The 23,580-nt window shown below is 54.6% G+C and overlaps 1 protein-coding gene across 3 annotated transcripts in view; it reads right to left on the bottom strand.

Moving 5' to 3' along the window:
- Positions 1-246: 246 nt before the first annotated feature.
- Positions 247-23,580, bottom strand: part of CRTAC1 (cartilage acidic protein 1) — a 133,970-nt gene continuing 110,636 nt past the window's right edge. The window contains exons 7-15 of one of the 3 annotated variants that reach the window (XM_060286853.1): positions 22,512-22,657; positions 19,789-19,925; positions 16,215-16,297; positions 15,270-15,370; positions 14,666-14,834; positions 5,461-5,606; positions 4,068-4,110; positions 1,357-1,500; positions 247-892 (exon numbers count right to left, since the gene is read on the bottom strand). In XM_060286853.1, the coding sequence (XP_060142836.1) occupies positions 774-892; positions 1,357-1,500; positions 4,068-4,110; positions 5,461-5,606; positions 14,666-14,834; positions 15,270-15,370; positions 16,215-16,297; positions 19,789-19,925; positions 22,512-22,657 (1,088 nt within the window). In that variant the 3' untranslated portion in view covers positions 247-773. Of the gene's footprint in view, positions 893-1,356; positions 1,501-4,067; positions 4,111-5,460; positions 5,607-9,385; positions 10,608-14,665; positions 14,835-15,269; positions 15,371-16,214; positions 16,298-19,788; positions 19,926-22,511; positions 22,658-23,580 lie in introns of those variants that run through there. The other 2 variants (XM_030865263.2, XM_030865265.2) reach the window with 2 other exon arrangements.

Below are 23,580 nucleotides of genomic sequence, written 5' to 3'. Positions count from 1 at the left end.
CCTTACCTGGTCCAAACCCCAGTCCCTGACACGTGAACACTGATGCACAAAGCCAACCACTGCTTATGCCTGGGGCAGACACTCTATCTCATGAGTTGCTTTCCAAGGGCCATGTGATGGAAGGGCTACTGCTAATTCAGCATTCCAACCAGCTCTGCTTGCCTCAGACACATTTTTGTTTTCACTAGCTAGACACTAACACCCAGCAGAGAGTTTATTGGCATGATTTCTCCAGAAAGAGGCTGGAAGACTTCGCAAGTTCAAACTTTAACATTTTTATCAAGAGTCCCAAAGGGCCACCCTTTCCCTCTCCCATTATGACCACCAACCCCAATATGGCTTTCTCTACCATGGGCAGTCAGGGCCCGCAGAGCAGAAACAGCATAGGCCAAACCGGCAGACATGCGGCACATAATCAACTGAGCAAGGAACCGCCTGGGAGCCATCTTTGTTAAGGGCAAAATAAGCCGCTCATGACACTGGAGGATACAGAAAAGACAGGACTATCTTGATTCTTCTGAAGGAGTGAGGGAGGCTGGATGGGGTAAAAAACATGTTCTCAGAAAGCATGCAAAGAAAGCTTCGCAAACAACTAAGGTGACACAAATATCTCCCAAACTTCCCTTTTCAAAGATGGCCACCCCCGCGGTCCATTCAGAGGGAGCGCGCAGCAGAATCTACTGGGCATGGAGAGAGAGACAGGCAGTGGGAGAGATTTAGTTTGCCACAAAGGTTGTTAGTTTTGTTTTTGTTTTTTCCTTTATTGATGGAATTTAAAGTGCATATAACTGAAGGCAAAGTCCAAGGCCTAGAGAAAGAGATGAGGCCCGAGAGAAAGGCTCAGAGATTCTAAAGGCGGCAGAAGGATACCCACCTAAAAAGGCCACTTGAGCTGCAAAAAGCATGGGGCAGAGAGATAGAAAATGGGAAAAAGAGAAAGGGGGTAGGGGTGGGGTGTGGGTGTGGGGAAGCGTTTGGGAGGAAGAAGACAAACAGCAGTTCAGAAATTCAGACAAAGGTGAGTAGTAGGGGTTAGTCTATATCCCAGGTAGGAAAAGGTGGGCTGAGCTTAAGGTAGGAGCATTAGTTTTAGGAAATGTGAGAAGGGGAGAAACAAGAAGAGCAATAGCCTCTGGCCAGGACACAGCGCCCCAGGGGCCTTTCAGATGATGGCAGTAGTGGTAGGGCTTCTCCAAGCCTCTGTTATGGTCTTCCTTGGAGACCCCACGAGGGTCTAGGGAGACTCCCTCCAGCCAGGGGAAGACGGGCTGGGGACCTGGATCTGGGGCCTCCCAGAGCTCCCCAGTGGAAGGCAAGTTCCCTTTGCTACTGGACTATGGCAGGGGCTCCACTCACCCACACAGGCTGTGCCGTCCTCGTTGGGCTTGTAGCCCCGACTGCACCTCTTGTTGGTCCGGCACCTGTAGCTTCCGTACGTGTTAACACACACGGGCTTGTCTCGAGGGCACACGAATGGGAACTGGATGCATTCGTTGGTGTCTGAAAGGCAAGGGGAGCCACTCACTGGGGGCTGTGGGCAGTGGATCCTTGCTCAGGCTCTGCTGCACACCCCTCCCCCGCCGTGACCTTGGGCATGTCCTTTCTTCTCTCTGGGCCTCAACTTCCTCGCTTCAGTCCCCTTGGCTGGCTGCTCCTGTGCTTACCTCTACACGTGGGGGGCATTCAGGCTTGGTCCGGGGTCTTCTCTTCTATCTACCACACTTTCTCTAGGTGGTCCCTTCGTACATGGATGATTCCAGAACTTCCAACTCCAGCCACGACCTCTCCCCGGGGCTCCAGACTTGTAAATCTGTCTACCGTGCATCTCAAACTTACTGGGTCCAAATGGAACTCTAGATCCCCCCTGGCCCTCAAGCATCTTCTGCCCCCTGTTCCCATCTCCCCCAACTCAAGCAATGCCACTGTCAGTCACTTGGCTGCTCAAGCAGACATCAGAGTGATCCCCGATTCCTCTGGTTGCCTGACCTCTGCAGGTGATCTAACAACAGATCCTGTCAGTTCTGCCCCCACAGTACCTCTCCCATTTGGCCACCTCCTTCTCACTCCTCTGCCACCAGCCTGTCCCCAACCACCAGCAGCTCTTGCCTGGATTTCTGCAGCTGCCTCCCTCCCGGCCTCCAGACTTCCCCCCTCCCTCCAATTCTATCTGCAATTCAGCAACCAGGTGATCATTTGAAAATGTGAACCACATGTTTTTTACCCCATCCAGCCTCCCTCACTCCTTCAGAAGAATCAAGATAGTCCTGTCTTTTCTGTATCCTCCAGTGTCATGAGCGGCTTATTTTGCCCTTAACAAAGATGGCTCCCAGGCGGTTCCTTGCTCAGTTGATTATGTGTCCCATGTCTGCTGGTTTGGCCTATACTCTCCTGCTTAACTGCAAAGGGCCCTGAGAGCAAAGTCCAGACACCTTTCTAGGGCCTCAAGACCCTCCTTAACTTGGCGTTTGGCTCGTCCATCGTCTCCTGGCACACTGGCCTTCTTCCTGTCCCTTTGACACACCAAGCCTTTTACCTGTATCCTGGTCTTTGCTCCCACCCTTCCCTCTGCCAGGAAAGCTCCTCCCTCCAGTCTTTCTGTGCCTGGACCCTTCTCATCCTTCAGGTCTCAGCTCAAAGGTCCTCTCCCTGTCCACGCCATCTAGAAGAGTCTTCAGAGAGCACCTTGCTTGAAGGTTTCTTAACTCATCTCGTCCAGCGTTCGGGTCACATGTTTGTGGCCTGTCTCCCAGACTAGAGCAGATGCCCCTCCAGGGCAGGTGCTTGGCCTGCACCCCCAGCTCCCCGAGCGGGGTGCTATGTACGACGCACACAGATGTCTGCTGGATGGTGAAAGGAAGCGGCGGCTGCACTGGGGGTGTCATGGGGTCTGCCCAGCACATGGGGAAGGAGCTGGAATTTCTGTGTACATGCACTGTCTGTGGGGACATGAAGAGCAGAGGGGACTAATTTCTTCCTCAAGCCCCCCTTCGAGCCATCCTCCTCCACTTCTCACTTGTGGTCCTTTGCCCATGCAGCGCCCTCCACTGGAACACTTTCTCCCCTCTGCCGGGCGAACCCCTCATCACCCTTCAGGTCTCAACTCACACCTTACTTTCTCTGGGACACCTTCTTGGACCCTCCCTAGACTGGTTTAAGACCCCACCTTTGTGCTCCCACAGTCCCCTCCCCTCCCCCACCCCAGCCCTGCTCAGGCTGTGTGGTCATCGCTGTTTACTTGTGTGCCCCTCCCACTGGCTCTAAGCTCCAAGAGGGCAGGGACTGCGTCCTCCTTGTTTACTCTTGCATCTCAGTAGCAAACGCATTCACCTGGGGCTGATGAGTATCTGCAGAGGGGACTTGGCAAGAAAGCTGCCTGAGCATCTAAAGGGCAGGTGGAATCCTTGGCCTGACCCCTCGTTGCTGGTCACTGGGATGGAAGACATTGGGTTGAAGACCTTCTGGGTGCTGAGCCTCTAGGCTGCCCCTTGCCCATTCCAGATCCTCGGGGGACTTTTAGAAGGTCCCTGGACCCTCACAGAGCTGCCTCACGGAGCCTGGCCATGCTGTAGTTACGTGCCCGCCAGCACTGCACAAGGCTGCAATTTCCCTTCTGTACTGTGACCGCATGCTGCACTCTGGTTTGCTCCAGTGCCCCCCAGCCATGCCCACCCTTGCTCACCGGCCCCCTTGCTTGCTGTTCTGTTGGAAGGAGGATGCACGCCCGCCCTAGCCACCACGGCCCCCTGGGAGCCAGGCCTCCCTGTGAGCTCTGTCCAGATGGTTGTGCGTCTGTTCCCCATGCTCATTCTCTCTGTATGCATGGCAGGAAAGCACTGTCAATTCCCAGAGCGGCAGTCATTCAGCCTGCTGGTCACTACCATCACTCCCACCTTGCCGAGTCACCTGGCGGTGGTCTTGGCATCTGAAGCCTCAGGGACAAACAACACATTCGCCTCCTCACCCTTCCGCCCCTTGTCTGCAACCTGAGCCTTGCCAGGGCCCAGGCTGACATTCCCCAGTGAGAGGCCGGCCTCTGCCTTGTCCCCTGGTACCGGCAGGCAACTCACCCATGCAATGGCCATTTTCCTGCTGGGAGAATCCTTGGCCGCACTGCAAGGTAGGCAGAAGCAGAGACACTAGTGAGTTGAGAAGATCCCATCTCAGGTCCCCTCCTAGTTACAGCCGCAGAGCAGCTGTCACCCTGACCCCAGCATGAGGGCTGCTCTTAGCTCTGCGCCTGGGAGATCCCCTTCCCGCCAGGCCCCTTCCCCTGCACTGAGAATAGGAGACTGGGCGGGGAGGCCACGGACAGATCCGTGCAAACTCCTGCTCACTCCCCTTGCATGGGATCCACACGCCTGCACCGGGACACCTAACAGAGTCTGTCCCTCCTGTGGCATCACCCTGAGACAGGCCGGGTCTCAGGAAGGCAAAGTGTAGAGAGGGGTGGAGAAGCTTTTAGAGGTGTCTGCTCACTCCCCGCACCCCCTTCTCTGAGAACCTTCCCCACTCACAAGGGGTGGGTGCCTGCAAGCCAGGCCGTCCCCCACCTCTGGGCAGGGCTGACTGGACAAGAGGTGGACATCCCAGCAGGAGGAGGGACTCAAAGGCTTTGCGGCTAGAAGCTGAACTAAGTGAGGCTGAGACAGATTTTGGCGCCTGGTCACGCCGGGCTGTGGAGGCTTTGCTGTGTCTATGTGGAGGTCTCATAGACAGCAGGCTGGTGGCTGGAGGTGGGGTGGCCGGGGACTCGAAACAGAACACTTTACACAAGACAGCAATGTTGACTGTTGGAAAAGACAAATGATGAGGTGCTGGTGCGGCTTCCTGGGGAAGGATAATTCTCCCCCCAGAGCCAGTGCACTAATGGCAAAGGTCTTTGAGCTCCTGGGGCCACTGAGCTGCCATGGCTCTCACCCTGAGCATCCCTTGCATTTTGCGAGCTCCTCTAGAACCCTCCCTGTAAGCCCCCTCTTTTGTGTGAGTTTACGTGGGCCCCTGTTATCTACAATGGCGTGATCCTTTCCAGAGAGTGGTCCAGAGCTCTTTCCTGAGGAGCCCCCAGAGGCCCTGCCCCGCCCTCAGAAGCAACAGCTCTGTCAGAAGCTTTGGAAAGAGCCAGAAGTGAAGCGGGAGACCTGGGGCCAACTGTTAACTCTGCTCACAAATGGCTGTGCGGTTTTGGTGGGTTCTCTTTCTTGGTCTTGGTTTTCCTTCTCTATAAAATGGGTGAAAAATGCTTGCCCTTCCAATACGCCAGGATTTCTGCGAGGAGCAGAAGAGATGTGGGTGTGACACTGGTGTGCAAACTACGCATGGAGGGGTCACTATGAAGCCTGCCTTTTGCTAAGATGATTTCCATCATTCTAGAAACAAAGTCTGCAGATTCCTGGGAATCCAGCTTCAGCCCATGGGTGGGGCTTGCTTTTCTGGCTCTGAGGCCCAGATGCCTTTGCTCACCTCCAGGGGGGCCTGGTCCCGAAGTCTGTCCTCATCCCACGGGTAGGGAATCTCCAGCACCGAGTTCATCTCCGTGCTGGCCACGTTCCGGCTGGCCATCTTGCCATCGGGCCATGTCACCTCCACGCTGCTGGCCTCATCCTTCCCTAGGGGATGAAAGGATCAGCTGCAGAGCAGGGGGCGGGGAGGGATTCTCCACAAAAGTATCATCATTCATTTATTCACTCACCTAATAAAAAATATGAATTGAACACTGTTCTAAGTGCTGGGGAAATAGTGAACAAGGCAGATGAGGTCCTGCTCTTTTAGAACAATGCCGTCCAGGACAACTTCAGCAGTGATGGCGATGTTCTCTATCTGCTCTGTCAGCTGTGGTAGCTGCTAGTGGCGTGATTAAGGAACTGAATTTTAAATTCAATTTAATTTTAACTGACTGACTTGAAATGGCCACACATGGCTAGTGGCTACCATATTGGACAGCACATTTCTAGAACTTATATTCTAGTGGATTTTGGAAGGGAGAGAGTAAAGCCTGGTGGTAAACATGTTGACTTTGGAGTCCTGGGTTCAGATCTTGGCTGTACCACTTACCGAGCATGCTGGGAAGGACATGGCGGGGGGTGGGCATCTGGGAGACCTGGGGACAAATCTCAGCTTTACATCTGACTTAATCTCAGGCGTGTTGCGTTTATTCGTATTTGTATTTATATTGGATGTTTATAGTCTGCTAGCGGCCGTCACTGGGAATAACCCTCTTTTTAGGGAGCTTCCACTCTAGTGGGGATAGACAGGCACACAGATGAACAAATAATGCCAGATATGGACAAGCTCTGTGAGGAAAACAAAAATAGGGTGATGGGATAAAAAGGAAGTAAGAGTAGGCTGGGGGCTTTTCTAGTCAGGGTGGTGAGGGATAGGCTCTTGGGGAGAAAGCATTTGAGCCGAGCTCCAAATAAAAGCTGAGGCGACAAAGAACCAAAAGGCAGAGAAAGGCCGTCCTACAAAGCTGAGATGTTTACAGAAACGAACGGTGGTGGAGCTCAGAGAACATTCATGGTGAATCCACCTGCACACATCCTTAAAGCAACGTGTTACATCACTGGCAGGAGCAGGTTGGAAAGATTTGTCAGGTGTTTAGGCATCGTCAAAGCCGGCCCCAGCTCCCTGCTTAAGGCAACAGGCCCGTCACCGAGGCAAGGTCAGGCTCATGGTGATGGACTGGGGTGGAGAGGAGTGGGGGGTGGGCCTCACCTGCTGGGAGGGGCCTTTCTCCCATCAGTCACCTGGGGAAGAGGGCCGTGCTCAGCACATGCAGGAGGGAGGCCGCAGCCCCCTCGTCGGTAGTCACCCTCCTGGGCTGACCAGACGTGGGCCTGGTGCTCGGCGGTCCACCAGTCCATACACTCCCCCAAGCATCATTCGTAGGCGGAAAAAATGATGTCGCCCACATGTGTGCACTACTTTCCCCTTAATGCATACAGACACTGTTAGAAAACAAGTGAAACTGAAGAGTGCTGTCAGATTTATAGCAGCTTTTGGTCACTGCTGTCAACCAGTGGATTTTACAATGATCGCTGCTATGGGGGTCGAGGGTGGTCTGTGAAACATTTTCACGTATGAAAGGTTCCCATATTTTAGAAAAGGGTTGAAGCTACGTCTAGACTTTGTGGGGAATCTATGTACAGACGCCTCTGTGCAGAGGTCTGCTCTGGGGTGGGAGCTAAGACAGGACGGCGTGGAAGGACTCAGCTGCATCTTTCTCCCCAAGTCCCGGTGCGTCAGTCTGGGGCTTCCAGAAGAAGGTGCACCTTGACAGCCACATCATCCACTTCCTGAGCCTCCCTGTGTTTGGTTCTCTTTTACTGCCTCCAACCCAAGGCCTCCAGAGAAGTCTCCTTGTAGCGTTCCAGTCTCGGGCCGCCGTGAATTATCGAGGGCAGGGACCAGCTGCTACCATCCAGAAGTGTCAAAGGTGACTAGCCCCTGCCCCTGTGCCCGCGATGGGGCAGCAGCACCAGAGAGAGGCCGCTGGAGCAGAGACTCGCACACAATGCAGAGACTCGAAGACGCGGTGCAGCTTCTCTTCCTGCGGAGACTCTCCCCTTCCAGGCCTGGTCTTTGCTGGTTCTGGGGTTGGCTTTATTAAGCCAGAAAACATTTCTCATAAACTCCTACTGCCCCACTCCCTCCTTCCACAATAATTCATTTTGGGGGAAGGGGGTGAAAATAGGATTGGGGAGGTTATCAACTGCCCCCTCTTCTACTGTTTTTTTTTTTTTTTTTTTTTTTCTGGTACGTGGGCCTCTCACTGCTGTGGCCTCTCCCGTTGTGGAGCACAGGCTCCGGACGCGCAGGCTCAGCGGCCATGGCTCACGGGCCCAGCCACTCCGCAGCATGTGGGATCTTCCCGGACCAGGGCACGAACCCGTGTCCCCTGTATCAGCAGGTGGACTCCCAACCACTGCGCCACCAGGGAAGCCCCTCTTTTACTGTTTTGAAGCAGTCTCTTCAGGTTCAAGAGATGTGGCATTTTTAGGGTGTTCAGCACCCAGATTAAATGGCAGATGTAAAAAGTAAACACTTGGGCTTCCCTGGTGGCACAGTGGTTGAGAGTCCGCCTGCCGATGCAGGGGACACGGGTTTGTGCCCCGGTCCGGGAAGATCCCACATGCTGCAGAGCGGCTGGGCCGTGAGCCATGGCCACTGAGCCTGCGCGTCCGGAGCCTGTGCTCCGCAACGGGAGAGGCCACAACAGTGAGAGGCCCGCGTACCACAAAAAATAAGTAAATAAACACTTTTCTACTAAAAAACAAAGGAGACACAGAAGAGCAAATGTTTCTCACCTAAGCCAACAGAACAGCTACATGAATACATTTTCCAGCCTGACAGAAGTGCCACAAATAACTCAAAAGAGCTGCTGAATGTTCATAGACAACCACGAACTTACATCCTGCCTCTGAATCTTGCTTCCTCCCTTCCTCCAGACCCAGGGAGGGGCAGGACTAGGAGATAAGTCAGCCGCGGGGAGAGCACACCTCGGTAGGACTCCCTCCTTCGTCATTGATTACTTTGCCGACTTGGGTCCTTGGTTTCCTCATCTGTAAGAAGGAAGCTCTACCCCATCCAGGAAGGACAGCTCTTGCTTGGATGTCAGCCCTGCCCCGGCCGATGTGGACCCTCAGCAGCCCCATCCTCATCATCTCTTAGACATGGGGGGGGGGTGCCCTGCAGTTCCCAAAGGGCTTTTGCGTGTTGGCAACACTGCTAGAGAGTATGCACCCCAAACCGTACCAGGTGACTCTCAGTGTTAGGGCACTGGATCCTCACGTCAGTCCCATGAGAAGGTACTAGTTTTATAATTTCTATTTTAGAGTCAAGGGGGATGAAACTTGGAGAGGAGAAGGGAATTGCTCACAGTTACCCAGAGAGGGAGCATCTGATCCCAAAGCCCGTACCTGCTAAACCCTTGTTCTACTGCCCACCCCACCCCGATGACCAGCCCACCATGGGCCAAGCATCAGGCAGGGATCTGGGATTCAGCAGGAAGGACACAGACCCAGGCCCCATCCTGGAGGAGCTGAGCCCCATGAGGGCAAGGAACACAGTGATTATGTTATAATAAACTGGGAAAGTGCACCCACAGTATTGGTACCACTTGGTGAGAGAGGTGGGTGTTAAAAGTCATTTCATTGGAGGATTCAGGAGGAACAAGAGCTTGTGAGGCAGAGAAGGGAAGGAAGGGGCATTCCAGGCAGAGGGCACAGCACTGGCAAAGGTATAGAGGTATGAAAAGGGCATGTGTGTTGAAGATCAGGGAGAAGCTCAAAGTGGAAGCAGCAGGGTGTGAGCGTGTGTGTTAGGTGGGGTGGGTGGGAGAGGAGACAGGGCGGGGGGGGTGATGTGGGGAGGGACTTCGGAGCCCTCACAGGTGTGGCTGGCTTGAATCCTCCCAATTACTCTGAGAGGGAGAGTTTATCCCCACTTCCCGGATGTAGACACTGAGGCTGGGCAAGATGCAGTGACCTGCAGGTGTCTGAGCTGGGACTGGACCCCAGGCTCCTGCCCCCAGGTCCCGCTGTTCCCTCTGCCCCAGAAAGCTCAAGTCTTCACGCAGCTGCACAAGCCAAGGGGCCTTTAAGCTGCCAGGCTGCGGGGCCAGTGTGTCAGGGAGCTGGTGCGCAGAGGAGGGCCCCTTAAGAGCAGCAGGGAGTCGCCTCTGGCAGCTTTTAAAGGACAAAGGCCAAGGAGGCACAGAGAATCGCGCTTTTCAGAAGCATTACAAGCAAAACAGATGGTGGGAATACAGTTGGGGGAAGATTTCTGCACTTTAATAAAGCGATTTTTATGTGGGCCACTGAATTTCCCTTCCCTAAATGAGCACCAACCGGCTTGGAGGCAGCTCTGAGTCACTTGCAAACCATCAGCTGAAAGGAAGGAGGGGTGTGTGTGCAGGGGCTGGGGATGCCATCGAAGCCTGGGGTGGGCTGGCCCAGGGGGTGAGCCCCCAACGGGGGCTGGTGGGGCAAGGAGATTACTGGCGCTTGTTTTCACTTACTGGGTTTGGTAGAGCTGCCTCAGCTCTGGCTCCAGAGAGCCTGGGTGTGGGATACGTGCGGTGGGTGTGCAGGGCTGGGATGTCGGTTCAGAGCAGCCGGGGTCCAGTGGGGCACTCAACAAGGGCTGTGAGCAGAAATGCTGATGTATGAGCCTGGAGGGCCATCTGCACCGGGGGGAGCAGGGGGAGGCCAGGGCAGGGTGGAGGGCGCAGCGAACGAGGCCAGGGGCTCCCCCGAGCGGGGGCGCGTGGAATGGTTCTATAGGGTGAAGCTGAGAGCACAACGGAGTGGGCCTGCTGGGAACCCCCCGGAAGAATGCAACACAGCAAGGTCCCCGAGTTTTCATTGTGTGATGCGATGCAGTCTGGATCCTCGGGGTGCACAGTGAGGGTCTGAGAAGCTGAGTCCTCTAACCACAGCTCAGTGCTGACCAAGCAAAGGCCTGCAGAGCTGGGAGGCGTTCCTTCTCCAGCCACCGAGAGATGAGCTGGCCAGGCACGTGGGGAAGAGAAGGGCCCAGGAGGCGGCTGCTGAGAGGCACACGTGTGCACCCACACACAAGTCCACGGACAAGCCGCTCACCGCACCTTGCTGCAAAGTCAGGAGGCAGGGGTGGTTTTGGAGGGAGGAAGGAGCAGGGTCAGAGGTGGTGAGCACGGGCGTTGCGGGTGCTGGAAGGGGGGCTTCCCGCAGCCCTCGGCCCTAACCTCACAGCCTCAGGCCCGCATCTCCTTCTTCCTCATGCAGACGTCAAGGCAGCCCTTTCTGCATTCCTGTTCTGGACCTGCCCCTTCTCAGCCCAAATACCACAAAACAAACTGTTCAGGATTGGAAACCATCAAACTGTCCATCAGTAGGGGACTTGCTAAACAAATTGTGAATGTGGCCACACGATACAATACTGTGCAGCACTAAAGGAAAACAAAGGAGACAAGCACAGACTTGGAGTGATGGCCAGGATATACCGTTAAGAGAGAGAGACAAAAAGGCAAGTCTGGGAATAACAGGGAGAGTATAATAATTTCTGCTAAAAAAGGTTCCAAGGCATATTTTTCTATAAATGTGCTCCTGTGTATTTTGCATGCAATAAAATCATATCAAAAGTATGGAACTGGGAAAAGGCCACCCTGGAACACTATATTTGAATCTGCTCCCTGCCCCTTCCCCTCTGCGTTCCTAATCCCCTCACCCTGTTCTGCATTTTCTTTTTTCATAGCACTTAACATCTAACATTTTATATATTTACCTAGTTGTTACGTTTATTAGGTGTCATATGCTACTCCTCCTTCCGCTAGAATGTAGGATTAGCCATGGTAAGGCTCTTTGTCTGGTTAGTTTTTGGCACAGAGTAGGTGCTCAGTAAGTGAGTAGAGACTAAATGAATCAAATGACACTGGCGGAGGGTGAAGAGGGAATGTTTCCTTTTTGCTTAATATTCCAAACATAGTGGTGCGATTATGGGTTATTTTTACTTTCTGTTTTTAATGATGTTATATTTTCTAATTTTCCTATAACCAATATGCATTATTCCTGCAGTCAGAAAAAAATTAAAGCCTTCTAATTTGACTTTATTACATGCAAAACACACAGGAGCACACTTATAGATAACTATGCCCTGCGAGTGGCTCCTGGGCTCCTTCGCGGCCCTGCTCTCCCACAGCAAAGCCTGGCTTTGGCTTTCTGGCTCCGCAGCCCCCTCTGTTCCGCCCGCCCTCTCCACCTGGCTCTGCGTGCTCCTGACAGTTTGGCCCTGGCCTCCCTTTCCAGACTCCGCTCCTACCAGACCTTTCCTACTCTGTGGACACAGTGAACACTCCCACCTCTGGCCTTTTTTCAAACCAGCCCAGCCCCTGGATGCTCTCCTCAGCTCCCATCCACACCTTCCAAATTCCCACCATCCTTCGAGACCTAGTTCAAGGCCCACTTCCTTGGGAAAACTGCCCAGAGCAGAGAGAATTTCTCCCATCTCAGTCCTCACAGCCACTGGGCCAGTATGACGGGGCATCCAAATCTGCTTGCAACGAGAGCTCCTGTGTCCCTCTGCCTCTCTCACAACCGTGAGCCTGGAGGGGAGGGAGCATTTCTCTGTTCATCTGTCTCTTTGCCATGTCTCTCTGCGTCTCTTGGTTTCCCCTGGTCCCCGTCTCTGTCTCCCCGCTGTTCTCTCTCTTTCCTCAATCCTTCCTTCCATCCAGCCTTCCCATCAGCTCCCTCTCTTCCTGCCCCACTGCTGGCCCTCCATCAATCAGGAAGGCCTGTGCTGTGCTGGATCCATGAAGTTCCTTCCGGACGTGGGGGCCTTGGAGCTGCAGGCATGGAGCCACCTGCCCCTCGCTGTGCCCCCGGCTGCTGGCCCTGCTGCCTGCTGAGTGGCCTCAGGGAATCTCACTGCCAGGCCCAAGGCTGACCCACTGGGGCCGGTCTCCAAGAGCAGCCTTCCTTCTGCGCCTCTCTGGGAGTGGATCCGGCAACAGGGGAGGCTGCATGGGACCCGTGGAGCAGTTTGAACCAGAGCTCAGACCCAGAACAAATCCCACAGCCTTGCAAGACAGCAAGGATTGGCGTCAGGGCAGTCAGGGACTCCCAAGCAGGAGCAGGATCCGTATCCCTAAGCAGGGGAGGCAGACTGTTGTGAAGAGGCGTGGAGGCTCTTGGGCCCCTGTGATCCCACCAAACGACCCAGCTGAGGCTGCCCAGCTGAAGAAGCAGATCTATGCTCTCGGCGGGGACAGATACTGGCCAGAGAAGAGACCCAATAAGACCTATAATACACGTCTCAAAATAGCAGAGGCAGCTCATGGGACGTGTGGAAGGAGAAACCAGCCCCAGTCCTGGCCTCACCACTGATTTTCTTTGTGAGCCTCAATTTCCTTATCTGTACAATGGGGTGTGGGTTGATATCCAAGCCAGATAACTGGATAAACATCCTACCTATGAGACCATGGCAGTCACCTTGGCGTGGATGGCCTCACTTGGGTCATCTAGTAACTGAGGGGTCATGGATGTCCAGTAAGAAAGGGGCAGAGCAGAAGGACCTTGGCTGGCTGTGCACAGAGCAGCTATGGGAGGTCTGGCAGTCAAGTCACAGTGGTTAAGACCTCAGACTGTGGCGTCCAAGGAAGTGGGGTTCAAATCCAGATCTCCCTACTTTCTGGAGGTGTGATTTAGAGCAGGTTACTTAACCTCAGCCTCAGTTTCCTGACCTGTAAAATGGGGGTTATGGTTCTTAATTCATCTTGTTGTGGTGAGAATGGAACAAGGTACCTTATGCAGAGCAGCTGTAGATTCGTGCAACTACCACCACAATCAAAACACAGAACTGCTCGCCACCACAAAGACCTCCTTGCGGCTATCCCTTTACAGTCGCACCCACCCCTCTCCTTTTCACCATTTCTAGCCCCCAGCAACTACTGATCTACTTTCCATCTCTATAATTTTGTCATTTTGAGAATATTATATAAATGGAATCAACAGCATGTAACTTTCTGAGATTGGCCTTTTTTTTTCACTCATCATAATGCCCATGAGAGCTATCCAAGTTGCTGTATCAGTAGTTTATTCCTTTTGATTGCTGAATAATATTCCATGGTGTGGAGGGACCACAGCTTGTTGAACCGTTAACCTACTGAAGGACATCAAGGTTGTTTCCAGTTTGGGCTATTACAGATAACGCTACTATGAACAATCATGTATAGATTTTTGTGTGGACATGAGTTTCCATTCATCTGGGATAAATGCCCAGGAGTGCAATTGCTGGGTCCTATAACGGTTGTGTAGTTTAGTTTTTGTCTTAAAAGGAACTGCCAAACCATCTTCTGGAGTAGCTGTTCCAGGAACAAACGAGAGGCCCGGCTTTTCCACTTCCTTGCCAGCACTTGGTTTCGTCACTATTTTTTACTTTAGCTGTTCTAATAGGTGTATAGTGATATTTTATTAACACCACAGGTATACTGTATACCTGGTTATGTTATATATATGCATGCACACACATATATGTAACATACATACATCTATATGTGCATATAGATATATATACATACGTATGTGTGTATATATATATCAAATGCTAGTCTTTAATGTGTGTACACACACACACACACACACACACACACACACACAAAAGACTAGCATTTTTTTTCATACCACCCCCAGCCAAGAACCAGTTTTCACCCTCTCGGGCCTGACATCACTCCCGCTGATCACGCATGCTTTCCCCAAGGCTTCTAGCCAAGAGAGGGCACCAGGGGTTTGGTGAGACATTTTAACCACTGAACCGACACCCACGCGGCCAGGGAAGCAGCTGGTTTGGGTAGGTTCGATGCAGGCCATTGTTTGAAGGACAAGGCCATGGCCTCGGACAAATGGAGGATTAAATCCTCTGACCCCAAGGTGAACTAATTTGACAGAGGCACCAGGATGCGGACCCCAGCAAGGAGGGGGCATGAAAACCTCCCTGCTGAGCTCAGGTTCACTTCAAAGCAGGGCTGCCTCCAGTGGCTGGTGTCACAGTAACGTGGTATCTAGAAGATGCTCAGGCTGTGAGCCCTGCATCTCGCCGGGATTCGGGATGCAGTTTCAGCACCCACCGTCCCGCCAATAGCTCACTCGCGCACTCCCACCACCGCCCCCCGCCCCGAGCTCTGACTCACCCAAGCCAAAGTGTGCCACGGGCTCCATCTCGCACAGGTAGCCTGAGCCCCCGTCGATGATCCTCAGGTGGGCCCCACTCTTCTTGGTGTAGAGCACAACCTTAGCGCCCCTGGCGAAGGCCCCAAACCGGGTTCTCGGCACCACCCGCAGCCAGTTGTTGCTGAAGCCCTGCAGGGAGGGAGGAAGGTAGGCCCGGCATCAGCGGGCTGGGCAGAAGGAACAGGGAGGGAGGGTAAGGGAGGGACAGAAGGAGAAAGAAGGGGACAAGAAAAGGGGCAGAGGAAAGAGAGGAGGAGGGAGCCGGGCAGGGAGACAGACTGGCTGAAGTTTGCAAAGAGCAGTCCTGGAAAAGAGGAGGGAAAGCCAATAGACTTGGGGAAAACAGTGTTTGGAGGAGTGCCAGCAGAAGGCTGAGGGGCAAAGGGCTTCTGGGAGGCAGCTCTTCTTGGAGTTCACTGTGCTGCTGGGAATTTGCTTCCTCCAGGGCCCGGGTGTCCATTTCCTGCCGCTCTGTCAAGCAAGCATCCCGGGCTCCTTGGCCCTCATCCAGCCCAGGCTCAGCACGTTGGGCTGGGCTCTGTGGGTCCCCAGGTCCAGGCACACCTGATTCCCCCGGAAGACGGACAGCGGCTGAGCCATGGACTCTCCGTGGGACAAGATGAGGTCCAGCATCCCGTCTCCATCGAAGTCTGTCACTACACCGCCTGCAACGGCACAGATTTCACTCTGTCCATCGGCCAGGAGACCCACAGGGGAGGGGGGCTCCTGACCAGTGCCAGGTCCACGCCCTGAGTGTGGCAGGAAAGAGCACAGCGCTGGGGATCGAAGACTGGAGCTCGAAGCTCCTCTCCTTTCCAGTGGCCGCGCATTCATGGAAGAGGGGGTCCATTTCCTCCCCCTGGACTTCTGAAGGAAAGCATGGGTGCAAATAATTCAGACTATGAGGGCTGCTTTCTGGTCTTTTATACACACCCTTTATATTTGCATGGTTTTTGTCAGTCTATCGGGGGTTTGCATATACCTGGCCTCCTTTTGGTCCTCACTACAACCCAGAGACCTGAGGAGGGCGGATGCAATTAGCCCCATTTTATGGGTGTGGCGAACAAGATCCGGAAGAGGAAGCGCCTCTTCCAAGGCCACAGGCGAGGCAACGGCAGGGCCGACTCTTGGGACTCCTGATCCAGTGCTCGCTTGCTGACACCAGGCTGAGTGCCAGGAGGGGTGAGACAGCAGGACGCCCAGCCTCGCCTTTGCCTCTCCTCCCAGCAGAGCATTACCAGAGATGCTACTGCCCGTGGAATCCCACGCCTCTGACCCCGCGGCCCTGGGACTGGGAGAACGGACCGTCCCCTCCTCTGCTTCCCGCCTGGCACTCCCAGGGCCTCCTCCCCCACTCTCACCCCTGCCCCAGGATCTCAGCCCTCAGAGTGGCAGGGATAGGATGAGCCCTGCTGTGGGACAGGCTGCACCACCCCTCCCGCCCTCCCCCCAGGCTAAGGGCAGCACTGAGACAGGGGAGAGCAGGCCAGAGCCCTCAGGCGCCCTCACCTGTGCCCCGGCCCTCGGGCTCCAAGGCGTCGCCAGGATTGAGCTCCTCGATGAGGGGGTCGCCGTGTTCCCTACGGATGATGCTGCGGGACAGGAGACAGGCTGTTCATGGACGACAATGTGCTGGCAAAGCCCCAGTGGGCTCCCTGGACCTCGAGGCCCACTAGCTCCATTCTCCAGCCCCTGAGCACCCTGAGACCCTGCTGCACGTGGGCTGCCACCTGCATGCCGACAGAGCCACTCTGCTCACAGACCCTGCCTGCGCCTTTCTTGGGTTTTAATTCACGTTGGTAAATATTGATTTTTCCTTCTCTAATGGATGAATTATAGACAGCCTGGGGAAGGGCAGCTGATGGATGGAGAAGGGGCAGGGATGCAACTACCTTCAACCGACCTTCACATTCCTTCTAGCGGCCCTGGGTTTCTGAGTTCTGAATGCTACGCAGGGTTCCACCCCTACTCCGGTGCCACCTCCTCTAAGCCCTCCCTGATCGTCCTGCTCTGCCTCTGTCACTTTCCTGGCCTTTATCGCTTTCTGCCTTGTGTTGAAGCTCTATATGAATGCATCTTATCTCCTCAGTTAGACTGCGAACTCTTTGCAACCTGGAACCATGTATTATTACTCTTCTTTGCATCTCCCGCAGCATCTAACACAGTGCCTGGCTCTCAGGAAGCTCCAGACATGTCTGTGGGGTGCATGGAGGAATCCAGAGACGAAAGGGAAGAAAGGGTCCCTTTGGGTTGCTAGGGCTTTGTCTGTTTTGAACTCTGAATCATGATAATATTTGCTGTAGAAAAGTCCACTGTGAAAGTCCTGTTCTTTCTGCACGTTGAGCTGAACGCTGATGATGGCTTTGAGCTTTCCTCTCTAATTTTTCTCACTGGGTAGATTCTCGCAGCCTTGGGCGCTCTGTCCTGGCTGTGTGGAGCAATCTTGGGGCTGGGGTGGGGAGAAAGGACCAGGAAGGATCTGTATCACTCTCCCCTTACGTTGCAGGTGGGGCTGTCACTTAAATCACAGTCACCAGAGGGCTGTGCTGTGGCCAATGCTTTCTTTCAGGAGGGAGCCAGGGTCCCCTGAGCTGGAGCTTCTGGTGGCTGGATGGCAGAGGGTGCTGGCAGAACTGCAAGGTGTCTGCAGGGTTGAGCACATGTCCTGGGAGGTGTCCTCTGTCCGCGCGGAGCGTCTGTGCTGAGCACACCCACGTGTGCAGTCTGGGCAGTGAGCAGCATGGCCGGCAGTGCTTTTGTGTGTGTGCACACCTGCCGGAGGTGTGTGTCTGCCTCAGCCCGCTAGCATCCACAGTCCCTTCAACCACTCGTGTCCTGCAAGCTCTGTCACGGCTGGGCAGAGCCATCCCTGGGTTCAGGTGACAACGGAGTTAGGGGTTTCTAAGGCTAAAGCCCAGAAGTTCCAGGGCAGAGCTGGGCAAACTCACCCAGATTTGGGCAACCAGGGCAGGCTTCTCGGAGGAAGGGTCAACAAAGCTGAAACCAGAATGATGAGTGAGTCTGTGTCACTCAGAAGCGAGAGAGAGGCAGATGGTGTGGGCAGCCTGAGGGGTCCAGGCCTGGTGCAGCCCAGAACGGAAAGCTTGGGGTGTCTGGCGCTTCGGTGTAAACTGGGGAGTGGAGAGTGACAAGGCTGGGGACAAAGCCAGCCTGTGGGATGTATCGAAGGGAAGGTAGTGGGGAGCCTGTAAGGGGTTTAAGTGGAAGAGGGGTGTGGTCAGATTCGCATTTTCAACAGCTTGCTCTGCAGGACTGGACACAGGGCGGCAGCTAGAGAAGAGGGAGTGTGCAGGGTGGAGCCATGGGACCAGATCAACGCACATCCTGCCCGGCCTGGGACAGTCCCTGCTCACGCCTGTCACCCCGCCATTGTTAACAGGGCCTCTGCACTCTTCTTAAGCACCTGGAGTGGGTGATGAGTTCCCTGGTTTCCCAGGCATCGCTGAAGGGCCGGCAGACTCACACACACCAAGGCTTTGCATCCCTGGTGACTCCTACAAGGAGCCCACCATGTTTCCTTTGGTGACACGTGACAAGCCCACGTGGTATGGGGCAGGTAGGGGCTCAACTTCTAGAGTTGCCAGCTGAGTGGTGGCCCCAGCTGTAGCCCCTACACTCTCTGCTGCGAGCTCCAGACCCAACCGTCTGCCACAGGGACTCGGGGCACAGCCACGGAACTGGGAAGTGGCTTCCACTGACGCTGTGCGGAAACAAACACACTAACCCATAGGGTGACCATGTGGTGACCCTGTCCGCAGACAGCCCGGGGCCAGCCTGCCCTTGGGGTGGCGGGAGGGAAGCTGGGAGGTTTGACAGAGGCCAGACAGGCAGAGGAGGTGCCTGGGTGCTCGGGCCACAGAGACTCCTTGGTGCTCCGGGCCCTGGCGAGTGACACTTTATCAGCCAGAGAAGGAAAGCAGAGTCTCTGTTAACCAGCAATTGATCTTCCGCAATTAATCTGGAAGTTGTGAAAAAGCTTCTTGCAAGGCACCTAATTAGCAAATCTGGTGCCTTCAGGGGGTGATTACAGCTGGTCGGGATTGATGCTTTGTTAATAATTATATTTTAAAACACGCTTAGTCACAGCTCTCGCCTTTTATTAATAGTGGAGGGCCCTTCTGGGGGAGGGGACGGGGGCCTTGGGGAACTGAGCAGGTGCTCTGGCCCATTTCCTGCCTCCAAGGCCCCTGGCCCACCCTCCTCTTGCCACCTGCTGCTGAGGCCCATTAGCATGTTTTAGGCCAGGAACCAGGGCTGCATGTGTCCTGAGGTTTGTTCCCCAACAGCAGTTCTCAAACGTTGGTGGGATAAGAATCACCTGATGCCTAGTGTACGCGTTAAAAAGACAGATTCCTGGGCCTCAGCCCCTGAGATTCTGATTCAGGAGATCCAGGGCGGGCCCAGGGATTCTTTACTTTAAATAAACACTCTGGGTGGTTCTGAGGCCAGTGGTCTCTGGACCCCAATCAGAGAAAAATCGAACCTTTCCTCCCTGCATGCAGTGCTCAGTTGCCTCCATTCTTGTCTACCATTCCCTCATCTACCATTAATTGTTTCATTCAGCATTTCCCAAAGGATGTTTAGCAGAGCACCAATCCCAAGAGAAAAATCTCTGAAAGAAGTATCTTGTACTGAAATCTATTTGGAATACTCCATTCACCTCTTGGAAAGTAAAAATACTCATGGTCACGTTAAAGGCTCTGAGAAGTCCTGTAGTCAATACACCTGCCTGTCTTTGCTTCATCCAGATGCACCCAAACAGATTTGGCTCTGGAACCCCTTTGGGTGGTAGAGTGGAGCCTGGCTTCTAGGCACACTTTGTGCACGTCCCCCTGACCATTTCCTCCCCAACAGCAGGAGGCCCAGGACTCCCCGCCTCACCTTTCCACCCCCCATTCTCTCAGCCTCTTGCTCAATCCCTGTCCTTCCAGCTTCTAATGCTCCTTCATCAGGGGACCTTCCTCCTCCCTCCCCTTGGAGCTCCTCTTTTGAGTCCTAAGCCTTCCTCCCTGACCCCCACCCACGAAGGCTGAGTAGCCACGAGCCAGGCTGAAGCATCTACCGGAAGAGGCGGTTGGCTGAAGAGCTGCGGTGGGCAAAGTTGTTGAAGAAGATCTCCAGCTCCTGGTCATTGTCGAAGTCGGCAGCGATGACTGTGCGGACAGGCGAGGGCATGGAGAACTTGGGTGAGGCGATGTCCTGGGAGGAGAGAGGGCTGCAGGTCAGCGGACAGATGCGTGGGGCGATGGGGGTGGCCTAGAGGCCAACTCTCCCCACCCCCGTGTGTGCGCGTACGCGCAAAGATAAAATCCTGACCTAGCACGTCCTCTGTCACCTTCCCTGTAAGGGCCCTAGGTATGCTGTGTTTAGGATCACATAAACTTCAGGCTGCTTGTAGGAGAACAAGGAGGTAAGAGGAACAGTCCTAATTCACACTGGTGAAGCACCTTGCTGTTCCCTGGTCCGGACCACATGGGGCCCTCCCATCAGTCACTCAAGGCAGGGCTGATGTGAGCACTCCCATTTTACAGGTGAGGTAACTGAGTCCTGGAGAGGAAGGGGAATTGCCCACTGTCATAGCTAATGAGTGGGGGCCGTCACCAGGGCTCTGATTCCAGACGCTATGCCCTTCCTAGTACGTGCCCTTCGTCCTCCGCAGTGAGAGGCGGAGGCCGGGAGGGCACTGGGCAGTGCTGTGCATTTAAATCCAGGCTTCTCCGCAGACTAGCTGTGTGGCCTCAGGCAGGTTACTTAACCGCTCGGATCTCACCTTCCTCACTGGTGACACGGAGATGAATAACAGCTGTCCAGGTTGTGAGCACCGCGTGTAAAGCGCCTGGCACAGGGTGGGCACCAGGTGGATCCCTGGCACTCTGTCCTGGCCCTGCCCACATCAGCCTCATGACAGGTGGCAGAGGTGGCCTTTAGCTGTGTTTTTGCTGCCTTTATTACCTTACTTTGTTTCTTGGGAGTCTTTTGATTTTTTTTTTTGAGATATTTGCCTTGGGGGGTTGCAGTATCAGATACCTCTGCGCAGGGCTCACGAGGAGACCCCAGACCCAGGACAGCCCAGCAGGGACGTCAACGTGCTAAGAGGGCCTCGGTGGGCCTGGCGAAGTGTCCCACCTGTGGAACTTGCCTTTGAAATAGAAGAGCTGTGGAGGGCGACCTTTTGGTTCTCAGCAGAACATCCATTCTGGGTGGGTTTGTCCCTTAAAGACGCAGGAGCCTGTCTAAGTCCCAGGGTCCACGTGGGGAGAATTGGGAAGGGCACAGTTGGGGTTTCTGGGAGTGGTCCTCTGCCCTGGCCCTGCCCCTGGGCCTCCTACTTCAGGCCCTCTCCCCTGGCCACAGGAATGAGCTGCCCACTCTGGGTTGCCCAGGGGAATAGGCTGTCCCCAACAACGCAGTGATGAAGCTGACTGGGAGCCTGGCCCGCTGTCCAGGGTGGGCTGAAGAGGGCCTTGAGAGCTGGTAACAAAGAGACCTCAGGATCTCGAAGTTGTTATTATTCTAACGGAAACCTACATAGGCCCCTCGGGGTTGCCCCACTGGCTGCCTGGGCTTCCAAGATAATGTATGTAAGATGCTTAGCACAGTTCCTGGCACACAGAAGGCACCTGATAAATGGGGTCTCCATTCTTATTCTTATTCTTATTCTTGCTCCTGTGAGCTCTGGGGCTGGGCTATCAGAAGAGTTAGTTGACATTTGGGGCTAGATTATTCCAGCCGGTGCATTGTAGGACGTTTAGCAGCACGTCTGTCCTCTGCACACTGGATGCCAGTAGCACCTTCTATCCCATTTGTGACCACCAAGAATGTCCCCAAATATTGTCAAATGTCCTGGGGTAGGGACGAAATCACCCCTGGTTGAGAACCTGGGTTAGAAGGAAAAGCTGAATAAAGGTGGAAATCATCCAGGATCCCAGGAGCAGCTTCTCCATGGCCAGGATGCACCTCTTTTTCACCCAGAGAGCCTGGGTCTCGAGCCTCTGCAGGGAATGAGTGGCTGGCCCTGAGCACCCCAAGGCGGCTGCCTACAGGGGAGGGGCTGTGGCAGTGCCCCAGACATAAGGGCCCTGCTGACTCCCCTGGGACCATCAAGCTTCTGGCAAATGCCGCCACTTTCTTGCTTCCTCCGGGGCTTTTGGCAAGACCAGGTACCTCCAGAAGCACCCTGACTCCCAGAGGTCAGCTCTGACCACCCCATGCTCTCCATCACCCTCCTGAGAAAGGCCCAGACTCAAGCTCACTGGGCTGCTGGTACATCCCTTACTGTCACCAGTCTTTCTGAAGAATTCTTGGTGTCACAGACGGTTGATAGCTCAGGGAGGGGGCACAGAGAGGGGTTCAAGGTTACCTTGTCCCCCACCTGCCATTTGTCCAGAAGGGGCAACTGTTGGGAGCTCTGTGGCCTCAACCTCCCCTGTCCCGCCAGCCCCACTGTGCCCTTGGCCTGAGCCTCAATTTGAAAAGCTCAGGCCCAGGCTATGGGAAAATGCTCCCGACCCAGAGTGAAGCCCACCTCACTGGGCCTTTGCCCTGCTGCCGCGCACCTTGCAAGGCTGCTCTCTCTCCTCTGCCCATGCCCGTGCGCTGGGCACTACAGACATCACAGCAGCCCAGGCAGGAGCCCATCGTCCCCCAGATGCTACCTTCCTTGTGGCCACCCCGCCCCCAGGCTCTGCAGAGCCACAAGCCCCTACTCAGCCTGGGGGGAGGCACAGGCGGGGCTGCAACCCCAAGATGACAAAGCAGGGGAGCGAGGCAGAGGCTCCTTCTTACCCGAAAGTGCACCTTCCCATGGGCGCTCATCTGCAGATAGAGGCGGTGGGGGCCATTCCAGTTGCCATAGACGATGTCCACTTTGCCATCACGGTTGAAGTCGGCCAGGGCGACACCTCGCCCGTGCTGGTGGGGGTCATCCACACCTGGGGAGGAAAGGCAGGCGCCCTCAGGGCAGCGCCCCCTGCAGGCTCCACAAACACTCACCTTGCCAGGGCCCCGTGAAGAGCAGCAAGGGAGGGTGAGCCTCATCCTGTCCCGATCTCTCCACAGGGGCAGAAGGTGGGCAGCCACCTGGTTGCAGAGAGAACCAGAGACTTGCCTTCAAGCTGCACTTGCCCAGAAAGTACTATTTTTACCCGTTTTGGGGGCAGCATGGGCTGAGGGAAGGAGACTTGTGGAGATTCTGGAGGACTAAAGCCCTCCCCAGCCACCCCTGACACTGGGATACATTAAGTTGATCATCACTCTTTTGCTCAAATTTCAGTGCTTCCCCAGTACTCTTGGGTCAAGTTCAAATTCCTGCCCAGGGAGCACAAGGCCCCTGCCTACCTTATCTGGTCTTTAACTGGTACCACTCTTCCCCCTTCCGCATATGCACCGGCCACCCGGGATTCCTTTCATTTCTCAAATGACCCAAGCTCTTTCCAGCTTCTGGGCTTTTGTTCAAGCTGGTCTCTCCTTCTGGAACGCTCTTGGTTACTTGGCTCCTTGTTTTTCTTCTGCTCCCAGCTGTAATGTCACTTCCTCAAGGAAGCCTTCCCTGACCACGCCCATGAAAATAAGCCCCTCCCACCCACGCTGCTATTCATCCTGACAGCCTCCCATTCTCCTCCATTGAGCTGATCACACGTGCAGTTATGTTCCTTTGTGGGGTCCAGTTTTCCTACTAGACCTTACACTCCATGAGGTGAGGGTCTGTCTTCTTGTTTACCTGTGTTCCCACAGAGTCTATCTCAGTGCTTGTGGTGACCAGGTATTTTTCTGTAAACACTTGCTGAATGAATGAAGAGACATAAATAATTTGACAGAAGGCGACCAGGGACTTTGGTGACAGCAGAGAAAATAC

The sequence above is a fragment of the Globicephala melas genome, chromosome 16 (genome assembly GCF_963455315.2).
Source record: "Globicephala melas chromosome 16, mGloMel1.2, whole genome shotgun sequence".
Taxonomy (NCBI): domain Eukaryota; kingdom Metazoa; phylum Chordata; class Mammalia; order Artiodactyla; family Delphinidae; genus Globicephala; species Globicephala melas.
The sequence above is the reverse complement of the archived record's forward strand: the minus strand, read 5'-3'. Positions and strand labels throughout refer to the sequence as shown.